This window comes from Lepisma saccharinum, chromosome 1 (genome assembly GCF_977018435.1).
Source record: "Lepisma saccharinum chromosome 1, izLepSacc3.1, whole genome shotgun sequence".
NCBI lineage: Eukaryota > Metazoa > Arthropoda > Insecta > Zygentoma > Lepismatidae > Lepisma > Lepisma saccharinum.
Window position 1 is genome coordinate 25,541,611 of NC_139229.1, and position 19,681 is coordinate 25,561,291.

The following is a 19,681-nucleotide window of genomic DNA, read 5'->3' on the forward strand; positions in this document are numbered from 1 at the left end:
TCCACTACAGAGTCCATAAATGTAAGAAATACATCTTTAAAATACAATGCTTCCCCTGGCAATGTGAATAACTGATTACTTCTTACAAAATGTTAGGGATGTGCTTGTAAATCATCTGTGTGTCAGGTTGCTACTTTCTCTAATGTCTACCTTGGGAGAAGCATCATCTGAAGGCATTAACGAAGATTGATTTTTTCAAATTACGGCAATCCAAGAAGTGTGTATATTCTTCAGGTCACAAGACACACTGGTTAAATAGTCCTTTGTTTCAAGAGTATGTGGCATTAGCTTCGTTACTTTCCTAATTAAATAAACATGACATCAATAGATGGTGCTGGTAGTTGTTAATTAATTAAATGTCAAATGTGAGAACAATTAAACATCTAAGATTTAAAACCCCAACGAAGAATTTGGTAAGATTTTAGGGAACAATGGCTTTAACGTAAAGCACAGACTAGCACTTTGGTGAAATATATGAGCACAATCAATTGACAATAACCACATAGTTCATTCGTTGTTTGAAAATGAAATCATAGTCGCTAGAGAGAGGAGCATAACTAGTTGAACTAATTTAACTGAATCCTTAATTGTTTATTAATCTTACACAAATTTCAGCTTTTAAAGTGGAAATTGAGGTAACACTTTACTATAGGGGTGACGGATTTCTTACTTTTTACAGGAGAAAATCATTTTCTGTAGCGTTGTGGAAGTTCGTGAATGTAGTTTTGATCCATTTTAATGCTAATGCATGTTGTTTTCTGCGAAAATCTCTGTCCGACACGCTGTTTCTGCTGACGCCATTTGCTTTCTGCACGAGAACACAATGTTCCGTGTGTTAGATGACATAAACTCCGTAGTCAGTGTTTTAAACCTCGCCGTGTTTTCACTATAACATGACGTGTCGAGAATTTTTTTTAACTATTCTTGCCTAACCTAACCTAACCTTACGGAAAATGGGGCTAACGTCAATGGTTTGTGAGGCTAACGTCAATGGTTTGCGAGGTATTAGCATAATTTCAAATCCGGTCACAAAAGTAGGTATTTTTCGGTGAACAAGGTTGCAACACTGCATAAATCGTCAAAACACTCGCACAACGCGTGATGAACCAGTACGCTATCGCCATAATGTGGGTTACAGAATCGAAATAACGAGTAGCAGAAATTTATTATTTCACCTAAAGAAATGTTCCGCAATGCCGAATAGTACGTTAGCAATGTAAAAAAGTGCGAAATAAATGATTTATAGGTGTCACCCCTATAGTAAAGTAGTACCGAAATTGTTATCTGGGATGATATATTAGATCGAGACCTGAGGCTAGCTCTTAGAGGGGGAGGGGTGCTCCTGTGGTTTAACATGCGACAATGAGACAGCTGTGGGAATACCCCCCCTTTCACTTCGAGCACTGAATTTAATCCTCTGTTAACTTATCCTTGCATGTATTCCACATGTTATACAGAACTAAATCTTTGATATAATTTTACAACTATGTTAAAATTTCTTGAACTGGTAAATAATTCAGACTCGATAAAATAGTACAAGCCAGTGGCGGCGACTGGGTTCTAAAACTGGGGGGACAAGGTGCCAAAAAACTAGGGCTGCAAGGGCAGTTTACTTTCCCTTCGTACATAAGGTTTAGCATAGTGTGGGGGCAAAAGTGGCAAAAAGTGGGGGTGGGGGCAAGTGACCCTCCTACGCCCCCCTAATCACCGCCACTGGTACAAACTTATGTGCTCATTATAGAAAATTTTAACATTTTCAGTGTTTTTATAATTATCCCAAAACTTTAAGTATAGACTGTAATATTTGTTAGAGTAAGTTGTGTTTCTTGACGATATCCACACCCATTTAATAATGTAATCGAATCATGCGACCTGTCAATATTTCAGAAGTTGTGGAATATTAATGATGCACTGTAGGCTAATAGCGGCTCTTACTTACTTACAGTGATACGTATTTGAAAAATATTACTTGTCTGAAAGAGGACACAGTGGACATCTTGTGGATGCATATTAATATCGAAAAAATCTGTACACCGATAACCGGATGGTTCCGGATTCTGTTCGGATTCATTTCGTGCTTATACTGTTCCAAGGGTGGATTTACATTACCCTAGCGGTAGGTTTATCAGCGCAACGCTGACACGTCGAGGTACTCATGCAAAGACCAACATTTTCCACAGAGATTTTTTCGTTCATTGCAATTCTCATGTTTCATCTTCTGCTCTAGCAGAGCGTGCAGGACGGAATAATTCGATTGGCTGACGTCACATAGGCATTCGTTTCAGCACTCTTCCGATTCGTTGACTGTGTTTCAACCGTGTTGTAGATTAGATTGCTTACATCGGTAATCACTTGTCAACTGTCGAATGCTGATTTCATTTTTCCTCTAGATCAACTCGAGATACGCTCAGAGCGGTTTTCTGTGCGAAATATCATTAGAGTATTCCAGTCATATTAATTTAAAATGGATCTTGCACCTCTTTGATTCTATAAGCATATTGTTATTGGACCCATGTGTGTTGTTGTCGCCATGTTATTGTAGTTAAATATTGTTCTTATTTCAACAATAAAGTTCAGATTGTTGATGCGTAAAAATAAAACCAGGAAGACTTACCTGATATACTGACTCAATATTATTCCAACTTCACAAAAAATACATCAATGGTGCATAACAACGAGACAGGAAAATATGCTGCAATAATTAACGTTTTCTGTGAGAGAAAAAAAGGGATGAGGAGACAGGTGAGTGGAGAAGGTTACATAATTTAGAACTGCACAATTTGTATTCCTGTCCAGCTATTATTAGAATAAATAAATCAAGACGACTTAGGTGGGCAGGACATGTAGAACGAATGGGAGAGCAAAGAAGATTTTACAGTATTCTTGGTGGTAAGACCCTTTGGAAACCCAAGTCGAAGATGGAGGGATAACGTTGAGATGGACCTAAAGATAATCCGTAAGGATGGAAAAGGTTGGGTTGATCTTGCCCAGGATAGGAACAGATGGAGGGCTTGTGTTGCTGCAGCCATAAACCTTTGGGTTTTAGGAGGCTAGAGAGTTAGTTAGTTTTCTTCATCGTCCGTAAGGTTTAAATATCAAACAACAAGAGGCAAAAACGTACCAAATGTTCTAGCAGGATTGCAGGAAGTTTTCATGAAAATAAGCCACAAAAACTGATTGAATTACCAAATGTTCTGGTGTCAATATTGTTCTTATCAACAAAGCTTAGCTCAATCATTCATAACAATGAGACACGAGGAAAGATCAAATAACCATTTTTTTCTGTCTTCATGTTCTGATGGTCTGTCTTATCCCCGTTGTAGTTATAAAAATTACCATAGGAGGCAGTTTATCCAGCCTTCCACTAAGGTGAAATTTAGCTCTTTTATGAGTATCAGATTTGTCAACACTGCCAGTATGGCCGTAAGAGGCAAGGAGAAATGCATTACCCTCAAGGGTAATATCAAACATCCAATGGCGTAGAAAAGTACGTGTATGAAAAAATGACACGTTGAACAATTTCTTGGCGTATAAGAAAAGTCAAAACTCACATTTGTTTAGCATTAACTTGAAGTTGATTTCCTATAAGCAATACATGGGATTCTATAATTACTTATTCATCATATTTTTCAAGCATTGTCCTTAGCTTAATAATGAAATAAATAAAATCGCTTCCATTTGCAACATGGGAGAATTCATACTCTCTTGTCCAATCAGGGATTTTTTTGCAGCAGAGCCCATTCCGACGACATTGAAATAAATGCACTAAGCGAAACTGTCACTCTTCTCTTTAAAATATTCAAACACAACAGCCTCTTCAGTGAGCCGTGACGAAGTAAACCCGAGCCAATTTCACCCAATCAAAGGAAACTTGAACAAGTAGCAGTTCCCCACGTCCCACTCCTTAATCCTCCAATCACGGACAGCGATTGGATTACCAAGCGAGAGGTGGGCAAAGGTTGCTTCAGACAGTTGAAGCGTGCGGAACATAAATAATTTGTAATTGGCCTCTTAGGTTTGCCTTTTGACCAAGAAACAGGCGGAAATATTGGGTTCCTAACTACATTTCCACGAATTAGCAAGACGAATGAGCCATGGAACTTTGGCGAACTTTAACTTTCCAAGAAGAGCAGCCAGGAACATGATACAGGGCATTTCAGTCCGTAGGAATATTAGCATAAATGACGTTCAATTACTTCAGGAAAAGATGTCTTGTTGTAACTTGATAATATTACAAAAAGAACTTGCCTTGAGCATTATGGTTATATTCAGAGATTTTTAACTGTGAGGCAAGATCTTGTATACTCTAAATCTTACCCACAATTACATATGCATTTCTGGAATGTGAGGGAAGATCTTTTCTGAAAACCTTCCAATGTCAACCTCTTTTCCATGTTCTAGGAAGTGTCAAATTAATACCTTAATGGTTTTTTGCTTTTTATCTAGTAGATTTCTGCATGTAGTGTTGCACAAGTTTGCTGCAAGTTAGCATACACCTATTACTGCTCTACATATGCTTTCAAGTCTACGTTTGTGCTTGTATAACTTAAAAAGTATAATCTTTGGGATGCACTCATGAGCCACTGCGAAGGTCTTTTCACCATCTGCCTCCGAACTGAAGCCATCATCGAAGTTCCTCTCCCCGTTTGTAAACTAGCTGCTGCGGTAAGCATTCGTAGCGATATTGAATTTTCATTTGCCGGAGAACTTCTGTAAGTTTTAGGCTTCCAGAGGGCGAGAAACCACTGCTCTTCACTGGTGCTGTGTGGAAAAGGCGCCATCTTTAAAAATGACGTTTTGAAGCTCACTTGAGCAGTGTTGCAGTCTTGATGTAGTTTTGTAAATACCAGTTGACATCTCGTGTTGACGTAATATAGGTAATTGTTTGTCTCAACTACAATTTAAGATCAACACAAATGTATTATATTTTATTTGTTAAATAATTGCGATTAAATAAATACGCACAGCAATGTTCCACTGTTCCTTTCTCGCAAGTTAACCACGTTTCTAAACTTTCCGCGTCAGTATCCGTTCAGAAAGAGCACCTTGTACCTGGATGCATTTCTTCTAGTACAATCGATTTCAATAACATGTGCTCTGATTGGTCGATATATTTTATTTAGAACCATTCATAATTAGAAATTCTTGGACCGTTCCACAAATGCAAGAAGCAACATGACGTGTGTTCTGACGTCACTTCCTTTAAGCGTGGAATTCAATGTGTTGTTCGTGGCACATTTGATCCTGTACGGACAGATTGCTTTTATAATAGCTGCGTGTAGAAGAGTTTCAAAACTGTTGGCGATCACGTTTCAGAAGTAAACGCCCCACCTTGAATACAGTAAGGTTTAATACCCAGTGTAGACCTGTAAAATAATATCCATGTGACTTAACTTCTTATATATGCACCACCGGAGAGAATTATCTCTTGTTTGTGTCTTCGTGTGTGGTCAGAGGAGTAGATTGCCATGACCATCACCGACTATTCACTGTGTAGGCATTTGTTACGGGGTGGTGATTATGCAACAGGGCGTCCGCGTATTTTCATTGAAGTTGGGAACACATGTTAATGACAGTTACATACATGCATCACGTTTTGATATCTTATATCTGTTTTGCAGCATCGCGACGATGAGAATGAATAGTCAATTCAGGAAAGAGATGTACAAAGTGTTTAATATTTTTACGAATCTTGTACAATACCAGTGGTGGAGTGGTTAGTAGCACAGCGCGCTACGACGTCAGGTGTCTCGGGTTCGAATCCCGTCCTGAACATGGGTGTTCTTTGTGAGTGTCCCTTCATCAGTTCCATCATATCATCACTCATCCTCATCTTCTCGATTAGCCAAAAGTGGCAAAAAGCGAACTAAAATAAAAAATCAATAAACCAACTAAAAAATATAGATCTAATACTAAACTTGATTGATTTGGTATATTTTACGTTATCTTTTCTGCCACTTTTGGCTAATCGAGAAGACGAGGATGTGATTAAATTGTAGGGCGCTCACAAAGAACACCCATGGCCAGAACGGGATTCGAACCAAGTACCGCTGGCGTAGTAACATGCTGTGCTAACCACTTGTGTACTAAAATTGTACAACAAGGAGGAGTAAATAATTATATACGAGGGTTGGTCGATAAGTAAGATCAGACATTCTCGGGTGCTTACTAGTATTCTTATTTGTTGAACACCCCTCGCACATCTACCATGACAAAGCATGTCGAGTCAGATAGCTAGTATCCTTAGGCTCTATGTAACCCCCACTCAGGTCTTAATTCTGCCTTCAGCAGGAAAATGATTAACGAAAGCCCAGGGAATAAAGGGATCTGCACCTCTGCATGGACATAATTTAATGCTCCTGAGTCAAGTGTAATTAGTGTAGTTGTAATATGTTGCGAAAAACGGGTCGGTTTTTAAAGTCGGTCATCTAGGATGTTCGCTCCATTTCTAGCGTTATTATTTGCACCTAGAGACGATGGTAGTAGGAATAATTTTTACATCCAAATATACAGGCTTATTCAAAAAGAAAGCAGATTTCAAATGTTTATTTCTCACGAACTATAAAAGATAGAAACACGTGCCATACATCAATGGATAGAGGAAGGTTCAAAGTTTTATAATCCTGCCTATTTGTTCCATTCAATACACATCGAATTGTTGTAGCTATCAATTAAATAACTAGGGACCAGTTAATTCGTGAGTGGCAAGAAATGGGGTACCGTTTTGATGTTTGTCGGGCAACACATGGTGTTCATTTTGAGTGTATACATTAAAGCTTTCAATAATAAAACTTTGAACCTTCCTCTATCCATTGATGTATGGCACGTGTTTCTATCTTTTATAGTTCGTTAGAAATAAACATTTGAAACCTGATCTTTCTTTTTTAATAACCCTGTACTATACTGTACTATGTTAGGAATTTCCCTGTTATGATCGCACGCTCTTTGTAGCTATGATACATTGTGAAAAGCTTGACTGCAAATATGAGGATTAAAGGTGGCTAAATATTCCAGGAGGCGAGGCCAGATTTGAACTAAGAGGTTTATATTCTGTGACTTTATATGATTTTTTGAAGCAATGGTGTACACGTTATATATTTGTAACAAAGGGCTATTTAAAAAATCAAAATGTAAATTTTTTGTGTTGATTTTGGTTATTCAGCGTCGCTATTGTATCACTTTTGGTTTTTGATTGATTGATTTGTTGTTTTAAGTCCACTTTATGCACAGTAAGTCTAATCGGGACTGGACCTACAGTCTAAAGTGGGATCCGAACCACTTGTGCCTCCACCGGGTATCGAATCCGGGACACCTTGATTACAAGGCAACAACGCTACAACTGCGCCATCGGGGAGGCCCTCTATCACTTTTGGCATGATGACATGATGAAGGGACACTCACAAAGAACACCCGGGATTCGAACCCGAGACACCTGGCGTCGTAGCGCGCTGTGTTAACCACTCCGCCACGATGAAAAGCAGAAATGAAGTGTCAAAAACATCAATTAGGATAATATAGCCTATATAATAATAATAATAAATCGTCTTTATTAGAGCGTGCGTGTTTCGGCCTCTAGGGCCATTCTTACAACATACCATTCATTGTCTGGGAGATTAATACAACACAATCGAATAAAGAGTATACATTGAAGGAAAAATAAAAACATGAAAAGGATTACAAATAAATACAAACAAGAACAATTATATATATAAGCGCGTATATGTATGTGTATATATATAGGAGAGGGTGGAGCAAGTGAGACAGGTCGGGCAAGTGCATCGACCCTAGCTAAATTGTAGACCAAGAGAGGAAATGACTCCGCGCGAAGCTAGTTGGTGTCATGAAAGCTGGCGAGGCTGGGTTGTGAAGCAGTTGTACGCTCCCTTGAAAATTGACGATTTTATAGGTATATATTCATTAACGGTGTTATCTTTATAAGGATTTTGGTGTATACAGAAGCCTGCATTCCACTTCGTCAATACGTTTTAACACTTGTAATATATTTATTGCACAATATATATCTTTATGAACCTGATACTGACATACGGAGAATGTAGCATTACAGAAGGTTGTTTCACGTTGATGGTAACGATTTCGATCACCAAGGAGCAGCATGTAGGCATAGCACAGAGCAGCCAGAGCCAGTAGGACGAAAGTACTGTGTGTTGACTTTCAAAGACGATGGTTGGTGTGTGAGTGAGTGTTTATATGGCACCAAAAATTCCAGTCTTTTGGGAGGGGTACATCTGTGCCCTTTCCGACGTTGGTTATAGTTATAGCCAGATAATTAAACAGTGCCACATGAAAGCATTCCATGTGTCAAAGAAGGGCATCAATGCAGTATTGAATCGCCATAAAGCTTGCACTGTACCTGTTGCTCGAACCAGTCAAAGTGGGCCTCGGACATATCATAAGCCCAAGCGTTCCTCCGATGTTGTGCGGAAAGTGAGATCCTTGGTGCGATGTGAAAACCATGCAACGCAAAGAGTGATTGCACAGGCAGTGCAATGTTTCCCTGCAACTGTAAATCGCACGATAGCCCAAGATTTACAACTTGTGCGGAAGCACAAGGCTCAAGTTCATAAGTTGCGTGCATCACATGTCCAGGATAGGAAGACCAACAGTCGGAAGCACTACGAACGACATCTGGCAGGGGACCGCTGGAAGTATGTGGTGTCCCGGGATGGAGCATGGGTGTATCTCTCGGGATGTGATAAAAAAGGGCCATCTACTATCGTCCACGTGATGCAAGAGGTCGATCTGAGTGGGTACGTGAATGTGCTGAAAGTTTTCCACGCGGGTTCATGGTTGTTGGTGGTTACTGCCATAACGGCAAACTTACACCGCGCAGAGTGGTAAAAAAGGTTAAAATAAATGCAGCCTATTACCAGACGAATATTTTGGAGCCACTTTACAGACATGATATTCCTTCTCTCTATGGCAGCGACACATCTCGTGTTGTCATCCACCAGGACAAGGCTTCCAGTCATACGGCAAAGTCCACGCAGGCATACATGGATCGGATGGCACGTGAAACGGGCATTCATGCAATCCCCTTTACAGACATCCCTGTGAAATCCCCCGATGCCTCTTCCATGGATTTTTGTGGGTTTCCGTTGTTGAAACGAGCCTTGGGAAGCAGACGGCCCCGCACAATTGAGGGTCTTTGGAAAGTTTGTCAGGAGGAATATGATCGTTTGGACCAATGTGTTCTTCGAAGCAGTCTCCTCCAATGGAAACTCCGCTGCAGGGCCATTGCTGCAAGACAGGGGTATCACGTGGAGCACCACCGCTCGTGGCGTCATGGTTTTTCTTAAGGTCAGGTGGGTTCTAACTTTGTTACCATGGACATGAAACGACCTTCTGTATTAGACTCGCATACAGGGGCCGAGTAAATGAAACATATTGGGTGGGATAAGAGTGTCCACCTAGAATCTTAGACTTGATTGATTCACTGGTAGGATTATTTTTCGTTGCTTTACTACCGTTAGTTTAATTTTAACGACAATGCTCCCGTGTGTATTGAGCAGTATTCCTTTTGCCAGTTAATTTTGCTGCCTGAAGGACTCTCCAGCACATTCCATTAATCTGGACACGTGATTTAGTGATTTAGAACGTTTGTCTGGTGAAAGTTATTTGCCAAGTTTTATTGTTCAATTTCTGTATCTGGCTGGTCTCATTGGCCCCACCCGGTGGGGCAAGCATCCACATGCAGCCTTGATTTATTTCAATTTTTTAACAGAGACTATAATTCTTTTTTTGTATTTGAACTAGATAAAAATGTTCATAACTGTTCTACTTGTAGCCTGGTTAAAGTTTGTTTCTTCTCAAATAAATAATGTGTCCCACTATATATATATATATATATATATATATATATATATATATATATATACATACGCGTATATATAATAAAGAAAAGAAAGTTTACATATAAATTATTGAACATAGGTATTTTATGTTTGTTGCTTTTGTCTTTAGTACATATATATATACATTCAGTCATCTGGAACAATGAATAATATTATAAGTGAAATAAAATAATGAAATTATAAGATTTATATGCTCACAGTTGCTGAATGTTACAGTGAGAATTTTAAGGAATGAAAAGTTACCCGTGATTAAGTATTTATCTGCCTTGCCAGTAGATACTGTTTGAGATTCTTTAAAATAGCTTATGGCTGTTGATAGATGCTAGGGAGGTTGGGAGGGAATTCCATTCTTTAGTGGCAGTTACGGTATACGATATATACAATCGTATGGCGTTGTGTGATTTATACAAGGAAATGTAGTTTCATTTTACAATAACTATGTCCGTTTTCAAACTATTAGCGGTCATTACATAGTTTATCTAATTATTGTAATTTTAATTATTCAGTTTTAACAATGCATTGGTGGTGCACACAACTGTTGCGCACCGATTTTTGTAAATTATCACGGTAGAATATGTTAAATGTTACGGTAACGTAGGGCAATTCTGAGCAGTATCCTTGTTCAGCAGGCTCTCTTTTATCGGGGATTGGGACGCCAAGGGTCCCGGGTTCGAATCCCGGTCGGGCTTGGTTGTTTGTGAATGTCCATTCATCAATTTCATCATTTCATCACTCATCCCCATCTTCGCAAATTAGCCAAGAGGCACAAAACGCGAAGTAAAATAAACTAAATCAAATAAAAAAAAAATTATCGGGGATTGGGGGCTATGGCCCCCAGCGTCTATCTGCAAAGGGACATTCAATAGGGGAAAGAGGTGCCACAAAATGGATGAAGAATGAAAACTTTGAAATGTAACTTAATCATCGTTATAATTGAAATGTTGTACAGGGGGTTCTCATCTGCACATGCATAAATTCATGAATGGTGTTTGGGGATGATTGAATATTGCTGTACACACTACAAATAAAGCGATCCATTCCAATGACTCAAAGCAATATTGCGTATGCGTTTAATATGAATTTGAGTTTGATTGATTTGCTTTATTTTACTTCGCCTTTTGTGCAACTTTTGGCTAATTTGCGAAGATGGGGATGAGTGATGATGTGATGAAATTGATGAATGGACATTCACAAACATCCATGCCCAGGCCAGGATTCGAACCCGGGGCCCCTTACGTCGTAGCGCGATGTACTAACCACTCTGCCACGGGGGCCGGCGAGTTTGAGTTTGAGGTCCGCTTTATGCACAGATAGGTTAATCGGGATTGGACTTGCAGTTTAAAGTGTAATCCGGACCACTATCGAACTCGGACCCCATTTAGTACAACGAGATGTCCGCAAAACAATATTGGAGGTCACGTTAACTCGGAGAGCGAGCGGTGTGCACCTTGGAATCTGCACGACCTTTATTACCGTCACTGTTCATCCATTTTGTACGTCACGTTCAAAGATTTCTGTTTCGATTATGAATAAACAAACTACTGGGTGCCCAGATAAAAATAGGCCGGCTCATAGACATTTCCCCATGATGCAGATGACGGCTATATTGCACCAGTAAAATGGAGTAGTCCATTGTTGCGTGAACCGTGGTAGGTACTCAAGGTCATCAGTACACACACTTCATCATAACTGTTAATCGGAGTCGGGCTGTTTTAACTGGGACACCCTGTATAAATATGTGATAGTTCCGGCTTCAGACTGTTGCGCAACCTTCTCCACTGATATTGTTATTAAATAAACATATGCATAATAATACGACATAGATTTATTGAGCGTAAACATGATTTTTGTTACGTTAACAAAAACTCAACAGAGGGCACCAATTGAATTCCTCACGCAATTAAGCATTCAGGCATGACAGAACATTGCTAATCTCTTCGTATTATTAATAAAATGAACTTCAATCTTTTTATCATAAAAGTCAGTTAATGGTTAATTTTTCGAGTAGCTTTTGTTACTATATTCCTACAAATGTATGTCTCTTGCAGTGCATTTACTGGTTCTAGTGTGTATGGTACTACATACTTGGCAAATTTTTAGTGGCTAAAACTACACAACCAAAACCCTCATATTATCATTAGTATTAGAAGTATATTTCACTATCCTTTAAGCATATGAATATTATGACCATCTGTGTAAGCACACGACACTCTGTAGATACGGTAGCAATGAGCAATGTAAGTACAATATTGATAATAATCCATTTTTTACATACTCTAAATTCTGTTCTATTGTTGTTGGTTTTTTTTTTGGTTTTTTTACCTCTTCAAATTTTCCGTAGGTTATTCCGTATACTTCCAGTTATTTGTAATTCGTGGTATTCTCTGTCCCATCCTTGTCGAATTACCAAGGCTATACTGTACATCGTTAGGTTTTATTATCTCCCCGTGCATTCATCGTCATCCGACGCTTTTAGCGGCTTTAGGACATGCCGGATCATGAACGGCTATTATTTCATCCTATGCAGATGCCAGATCAACAGACGCGCTTGTAACCTCCCCATTCACGGTTGTCAATAGCGTGGAAAAGTTGGCTTCAAATCCTGTCTGCGTCATTTTGGTTCTTTCATTTCTTGCTCGCTGTTAATTCCGTGTGCATTTATGGGTGCAAGAGTGTCGTTTGACAGGCAGACCATACTGAAACGTAATCCTGGCTGTGTTTGAAAAATATGAAACAATATGGTAACTTCGACATTATGCTCCTCCATGAACGTTTTGCATTTACTGTGGGAGATCCCAACATACATTCAATGTACGCCTTAATATACTGTAATGTAGATTTTTAGTGAAGGAGCCAGTGCTCGAAGAAGTTAAGAAAATGTGTTGACATTTTCATTGCAAACTTTTATTTATTATTTATTTATTAGGAACACAACAGGCGCATGCGCAATTACAGTGTTCAATATTGATTGATTTGATTTATTTATTTTATTTTGCTTCGCGTTTTTTGCATCTTGGCTAATTTGCGAAGATGGGGATGAGTGATGAAATGATGAAATTGATGAATAGACATTCACAAACAACCATGCCCGAGCGGAATTCGAACCCGGGACCCCTGGCGTCGCAGCGCGATGTGCTAACCACTCAGCCACAAGGTCCGGCTGTTCAATATTGAATTACATGAATACATAAATAAGAACGATTAAGATAACTGACATGAAACATGAAATATGTAATTTACACTGAAAGTTTGACATTTCAATCTATGATTTATATTTAATAACAATTGTGGAAAGGGAATTTAATTATACACAGAGCTAATGCAGTCAGAAGGAAACTCAAATGCCGAGCGCCATATATTAAGTTAATGTAAGAACAAAGCTACAGTTGCATCCAAGCAGATCTATGCTAGGGTTGTTTTTAGAAACTGCGTCAAATAGCTTGCTCTCCCTCACTTCTCTATTTCTTTATTTTTCTCTGTCTCTTCTATATTCCTTTCTCTCCTCTCTTTCTCACACTCTCTCTAGTATATTTCTTTTCCTTGCGTCTCTATTCTTTCTTTCTCTCGCGTTCCTACTTCTCTCTCCCTCTCTCTTTTTCTCTCCTACCCTCTGTGTGTGTGGATCGTTTCTGTATTTCACTTCTGTTCTCCCTTCTTCTCTACCAATTATTTTATCTCTATCGCTCTTTCTCCCTCCCTCCATTTATCTCTATTTCCTCATCTCTCGCTCCACCTTCCTCTGTGCGTTCCCTTCTTTATTTCTCTTTATCTGTCTCTCACTTATGTTTCTCATCACGTTCCTTTTCTCGCTTTCTGGCTCTTTAATTCTCTTCCTTTCTTCAGTCTCTACTGCTACTTTCATCTCTATTTTCCATCTTCCTTAAAACACTTCTTTCTTAAAAATTTTTGAATCTGAATTCCCTTGGAAAATTTTCTACGGGCGCCGAACCCTTTCTCATGGGCGCGCCACTGTGTAAGTTGTAAAGAAATAAAAGCTATTGTTAAATTGTCTAAATTATATTTCAAGAAAGAATTTGTTAAAGTTTCTCTTGCAGAGTCTAACTACCTTCTCTTGCTTCTTCCAGGAGCAACGTTCACCATCCTCACCCTTCTGGCGAGCCTCAACAGCTGCGTCAACCCTTGGATCTACCTGACCTTCAACCGCGACCTGCTGAAGCTCCTGGTTCAAGTCCTGTGCTGCCAAGGTGAGGACAAGGGCAGCGGGGGGTTCGATCGAGGGACAGTCCTGAGGAGCAGCTCCATGTCCGACAGCCGTTGCCCGAAGACCGCAGTGACTGTAATGACGTCGACGAAGAGCAACGGACGCGGCAGGTCCACCTGGGTGGAGATCACTCCATCTCCTAAGAATCGAAGAGAGAGGCATCCGTCCAACTCGTCGAAGGCTCTTTTGGATCTAGAGAACGGGAAGGAAGAGGTTGAGCTGAAAGACTGGGACATTGCCGAGGGCAGGAAGAGAAGATCGAGAAGTAACAGTGACAAGTGATGCGAAATATGCTCTCTTCGCGATGACGTGATGAATCGTTCTATCCTGAAGAAGTCCAGATGTTCCGGGCAGAGACGGAAGAGCGTGAAGTTTGACCTCAAGTTGAGCGAGACGATTCCGGTATCTGCTCTCCTCGCGCCTTAGGAATCAACGACTCTAGCTCTTGTGACAACACTGAGATCTTCAACAGTGTGAGTGAAATACTCTCGAGCGATATGCGTTACGAAACTATTTATTCCTCCTTTTTGGTACCAAGCAACAGCTACTGTATTATTTTAAACATCAGCTGTGACAATAGATCCACATAGTGGTGCCAGTCCACAGAAACCTAGAACACTCTGAAACTGGTTCAGATGTGGTTCCGAGAAAGCTAAATAATAAATTATATTCCACATTTCATTTGTCCAACTGTGCATACTTCACCTAGTATATATTGGCTTAACAACCACTTCATCATCATCAAACTAGCAAGTTGACTCCAGCACCAGACAAACTCTCGCCCTAGACAATTTAAATCCTTGCACATTGCCTACACATCCCGCAAGCACCAACTGTTAAAGGTGTGTAAGCGATATGCAGGGTGCTTTAGGAGGAATCTACAGTATCCAATCAGCTGATACTATTCATGATTCCAAGCAAACAATGTTATATGAAGATGGGTCCGATACATAACGATTACCAAGGCAATGAATGTAAAACATACATCACCATGTGTAAGGTAGGATACAAATTACAGAAAAAATTGTAGACACCTATTAATGTCCCCTGGGACAAATTGTACACCCGTGTTGCCATCTTACGTCTGAACAGGAAACTACTACCAACTATAGATCGGCAGATTCTTTCTGAAACACCCTGTAGAAGCGAAAAAAGAATGAACAGTCTTATGAGTTCACTTTACATGTAGATAACTCAATCAAAACCAGGCCTGGGATTAAAGTGGATTTTGAGCCACTGAATGTACCCTCGCCGGGAATCGAACTCGAGAGTGCTTATTGATGAGGCCTCGCGAATACAAATACAAGGCGATATTTAATCCGCTTGCTATTTTGAAGAAATAAAATAATTAAATTCTGATTTACCACTTACTTTGATTGTTTGTTCTACGAATCTATTTCAGTACTTTTGTAATCCTTAGCCTTGTACTGAGATGACAACTTGAAGAAATAGAATTTGATTGCATTTCTGTATGTTTTTAATGTAGTCACTATTCAGACACCATTTAAACTTGGTTTTTGAAAGGAAATATAAAATATTAGAAAATAAAAAAATTCTGCCGTAATCTTCCCGCCCCTAAAGTGCTGTATTGCTGCTGCAACTATTTTTCGTCGTCTTCTTCTAAGAGAACCAAACCCAACTAGCCTAACCTAACCACCACAGATTATTTACTACCCTAAAAAGCTACCAGCCAATGGCAATGCTTAAAACAGTTGTAGCAGCAATCACTACGAAAATTTAATGATATCAATAATAATCGTGTAACGTTATGTTACTTATGATAACGCACCTGCAATCATAACCTGTGGATGCAAATTTGCAAATACATAATTTCCGCTGAATTGTTAGGTATCTTTTAATGCTTTCTCTAGAATTCATAACAATACCTGCCTCTAGGTCAACAATATTTTGGTATTTTCAATTCTTATATTCTGTGTTAACAGAAGTTAATAAATACATATAAATATTATCCGAAAGGGTCACATTTTCTACACTGTTAAACAATGGCCGTAAGGTGAAATACACAGAGGTTGATTTGTCGAAAATAGATTTTGCGTTTCAAAATTATCGTGTGATGAAGGTGGAGGTTCTTGAAAATAGCACTGAATGAAGCTTATTGGGTGTTTTTTTCTTTATTTCCTTTTGCCATTAAGACTAAATATACGTAATTTAACATGGTAAATTAGTTGCAAAATACTACTTAAATTTTAATCAGAAAATCAAGTATTACATGTGACGTCATCCGTGTTCGTTGACTTACGATGGGTCCCTCTGTAAATTTCATCTTGGAACCAACTACAGGGTGATTAAAAAAAATGGTAACACCATGTGGGAAATAAGAAATTTGCTTAAAGGAAGAGACTTTGCTGCAATGGCACGAATGTATTCGTGTTTATTGTGTTATACAGTACGTTTAGTGTGTGACAGTCTAGAGAAACATGGGTGTTTATACATTAAAGAAGTAAACGTATACGGTGAGTAGTACATTTTCTACTTTGCATATTGTGTTAACATTTTTTTGAATCACTCTGTATACAAACAAAAATATTATAATGTTTATAAACCTGTAATATCCTAAGTACTTTGGGTGTTTGCATAATAAAACACACAAGGTGCTTCATGAAAAGTGTTTTCAGTGCGTTTGCATTAGGTACGTCTACATAACATTGTTCGGTTTCAACTAATACAAGAATTTGTTGTTATTGTTGCATATAAAGGTATTTCTCGACGAATATGTTGAACAGTGTTTCGCTAAATTCTCAGGGATTGTAAAGAAATGTAGTATATCAACTCTTTCCCAATGAGTATACCAAGAATTTCATTCACAGATTGGATTTAATTGTTGGGAAGCATTTGTGACAGACACATATTTACAAAATTGTATCTACTTTTGTGCGTTTTAATTGTTAAACTCCGCAACATATATAATAGTATTTTTGTATGATTGGCTCAAAACGGTGTTGTTATGGCAAATTAATACTTTTGCTATATTCTATTTGAAAGTAATACGCAATTACAAGGATTTTATTCATTGACATATTTCTTGCATGGACTGAAGTAGTAGCATTATTGTATTATAATCATTATTAATAATATATCGATAATTCAGGTTTCTCAATTTCGTCTTTCATGGACACAATTTTCATACAATCTCTCTCGCTCTTTGATATTTTACAATTTTGTTCTGTAAAACCAAAATTGTGTAGATATTAAGGTTTAAACCTCTGCTTTCCGATTTCTTGGACTTTAATATCCTGTAAAAATGTATATAATGTGCGTGTATTTACATGGTATGTCTACTTTTCCACTATCTCCGGATATATTTCAAATATATTCTTGTGTGAAGATGTAGTTATTTTTTCAAAGTTTGTTTTAAAACTATTTTTAAAAAGTATCCTTGCCAAATAATGTATCGAATTCAAAGTTGGTGCGAAATTATTAACGCATATTGCTATTTTTATTCTCGCCTATGACATTATATTTTTCATATGACTTGAAAATGTTATAGAATAGACTGAGAAATTGCTAGAGCAAATCATGTACACCGAAAGTAAATACAATAAACAACAGTATATTTACTTCGAAAGCGTTCTGTAGAACAATGAACGAACAACAGTATACAAGCAAATGTATCATTGCTTGAAAGGGCATTTTTGTATTATGTGTAATTTATATATCTTGTATGTTATTGAGATATGATATGTTTCTCATGTACAACCGACAGAACAACCTTAATATATTATATGTACAAATAATTTTATATTGTTTCAAATAATAATAATATTAGACTATGTTATATTTGTACATGCTATCTTGAACATCCTTGTATTATGAAGACAATAAAACATAAGTCGAAACCACTGTAAACTTTAGGATATCATCGGTTACTTATTGGTTAATTTAATGCTGGGAGTGTCTATTTTTTGCTACATTAGGGAAGGCTCGCAAGAACTGAGTAAGGAACGATGAGACTCGACAGACAGTGTAGATAGTGAAGCCAATAGGCCAGTCACGGTTGAGAATGTATGAACAGAATAAAAACCAAAGACTCAATGAGAATATAATTAGTTCCCTCCAAAAGGAGGGAACATTATTGTGATTGGTATGGCTATATATGTGCAAGTAACTTCTTTCAAGCATGGGGATTGATATCCTCTAAAGGGCCAAAATTCCAACCAGAGGGGACATTTCGCTGACCTCCTTCAAATACCACCTCTGTATGAATATATTTCCATAAAACTTCTGTGCAATAGAGGGAAACATTCAAATATGTATTTTTAAAAAGTTAATCGTTTGACTGCCGACGTCCGTTGTAGAGTGGTTAGCACAGATGTCCCTGGGTTCGAATCCAAGCGTGTTCTTTGTACGTGTCCATTCATCAATTTCATCATATTATCACGCATCTTCATATTCGCTATTAGCCAAAAGTGACAGAAAAGCGAAGTAAAATAAGCCAAATCAATCAATCAATATTCGTTTGATTGATCGATTTGGTTTCCTGTCAATTGTCACTAATCGCGAAGATGAAGATGAGTTATGATATGAGATTCATGAAGGGATAGTCAAAATCACACCCATGCCGAGGACGGGATTCGAACCCGGAACCTATGGCAGCCTAACCACTCCGCCGCGGAAGTCGGCCAAAAAAAAAATATTCACCCCACCTCTCTATCCCCCTCGCCGTTATGAAGTGGTTAGCACAGCGGCCTTAAGCCGCCCCTGGGCATGTGCAGCTTGTCGTGTCACTCCGGTTACGAAAGGTTGCATTTGATTGTGTGCCGAAACAAAAGCGTTTGTAGCAAAGGAGTGTGAACATTTGAGCCAAAAATTAAATCACTATAAACTAAGAGAATGACATTCATCTTTAAATATCTCTTTACAGCTGTTTCTGAAACAGATATCGTGTGTTCGGTGGTGGCACACTTGATATCTGCACTGTACAACTCCGTCGCAAAGATTTCCTTATCAATTCTCGTACAAAAGCTCAAATCTGGTTCAGCTACTGCCAGGCTATGTATTGAAAACAAAACACGCTAGTTTGCCACTGCCTGTGCTGCCCTCTGCGTGGTTCATCATTGTAATTGGCAAGGTTATTAGAAGTAATTGGGTCATCGGCTGATTGCAGTGGTGTGTTCTGCCTTGGTTCTTTTTCAGTAGATTGTTTCAAGGTTATTAGAATTTGTTTCCTTGTCAGTTAAAAAAGCACAGGATCATAGAGTGCACGTTATTTTTATTGACTGTGCCTTTGATGTGAGTGAAAACTATTGCAGAAGTTAAAATAACCAGTCTGCAGCCCTTCGTCCCAAGTGATAGTTCGTAGAACTATTCGTTGTAACTACGTCGTGTTTCTTGACCACATGTAACAGGTTGGATGAAGACTACGTTGGACCAGATGTTTTAAGGTAAGTTACAGTACAGTTATGTTTAAAAATTGTACTTGCATGTAAAACAATAGTTGTGATTTGCGAGAGTTAAGTTGGTTATGTTAATCGTGTGTAGGCCTTTCAGAAATTAGCATGATTTGCTGTATTTCGAAGATTTCGTTGTTCAGTCAATAGTAAGCTGTGTACAAGCTAGGGAAACATTA

The 19,681-nt window shown here is 38.5% G+C and overlaps 1 protein-coding gene across 3 annotated transcripts in view; it reads left to right on the top strand.

The window, feature by feature from the left end:
* Nucleotides 1-17,934, top strand: part of LOC145993845 (isotocin receptor-like) — a 931,661-nt gene extending 913,727 nt beyond the window's left edge. For all 3 annotated transcript variants that reach the window (XM_083129715.1, XM_083129707.1, XM_083129699.1), the window contains one exon: nucleotides 13,958-17,934. In XM_083129715.1, the coding sequence (XP_082985841.1) occupies nucleotides 13,958-14,376 (419 nt within the window). In that variant the 3' untranslated portion in view covers nucleotides 14,377-17,934. The remainder of the gene's footprint in view (nucleotides 1-13,957) is intronic.
* Nucleotides 17,935-19,681: the final 1,747 nt, after the last annotated feature.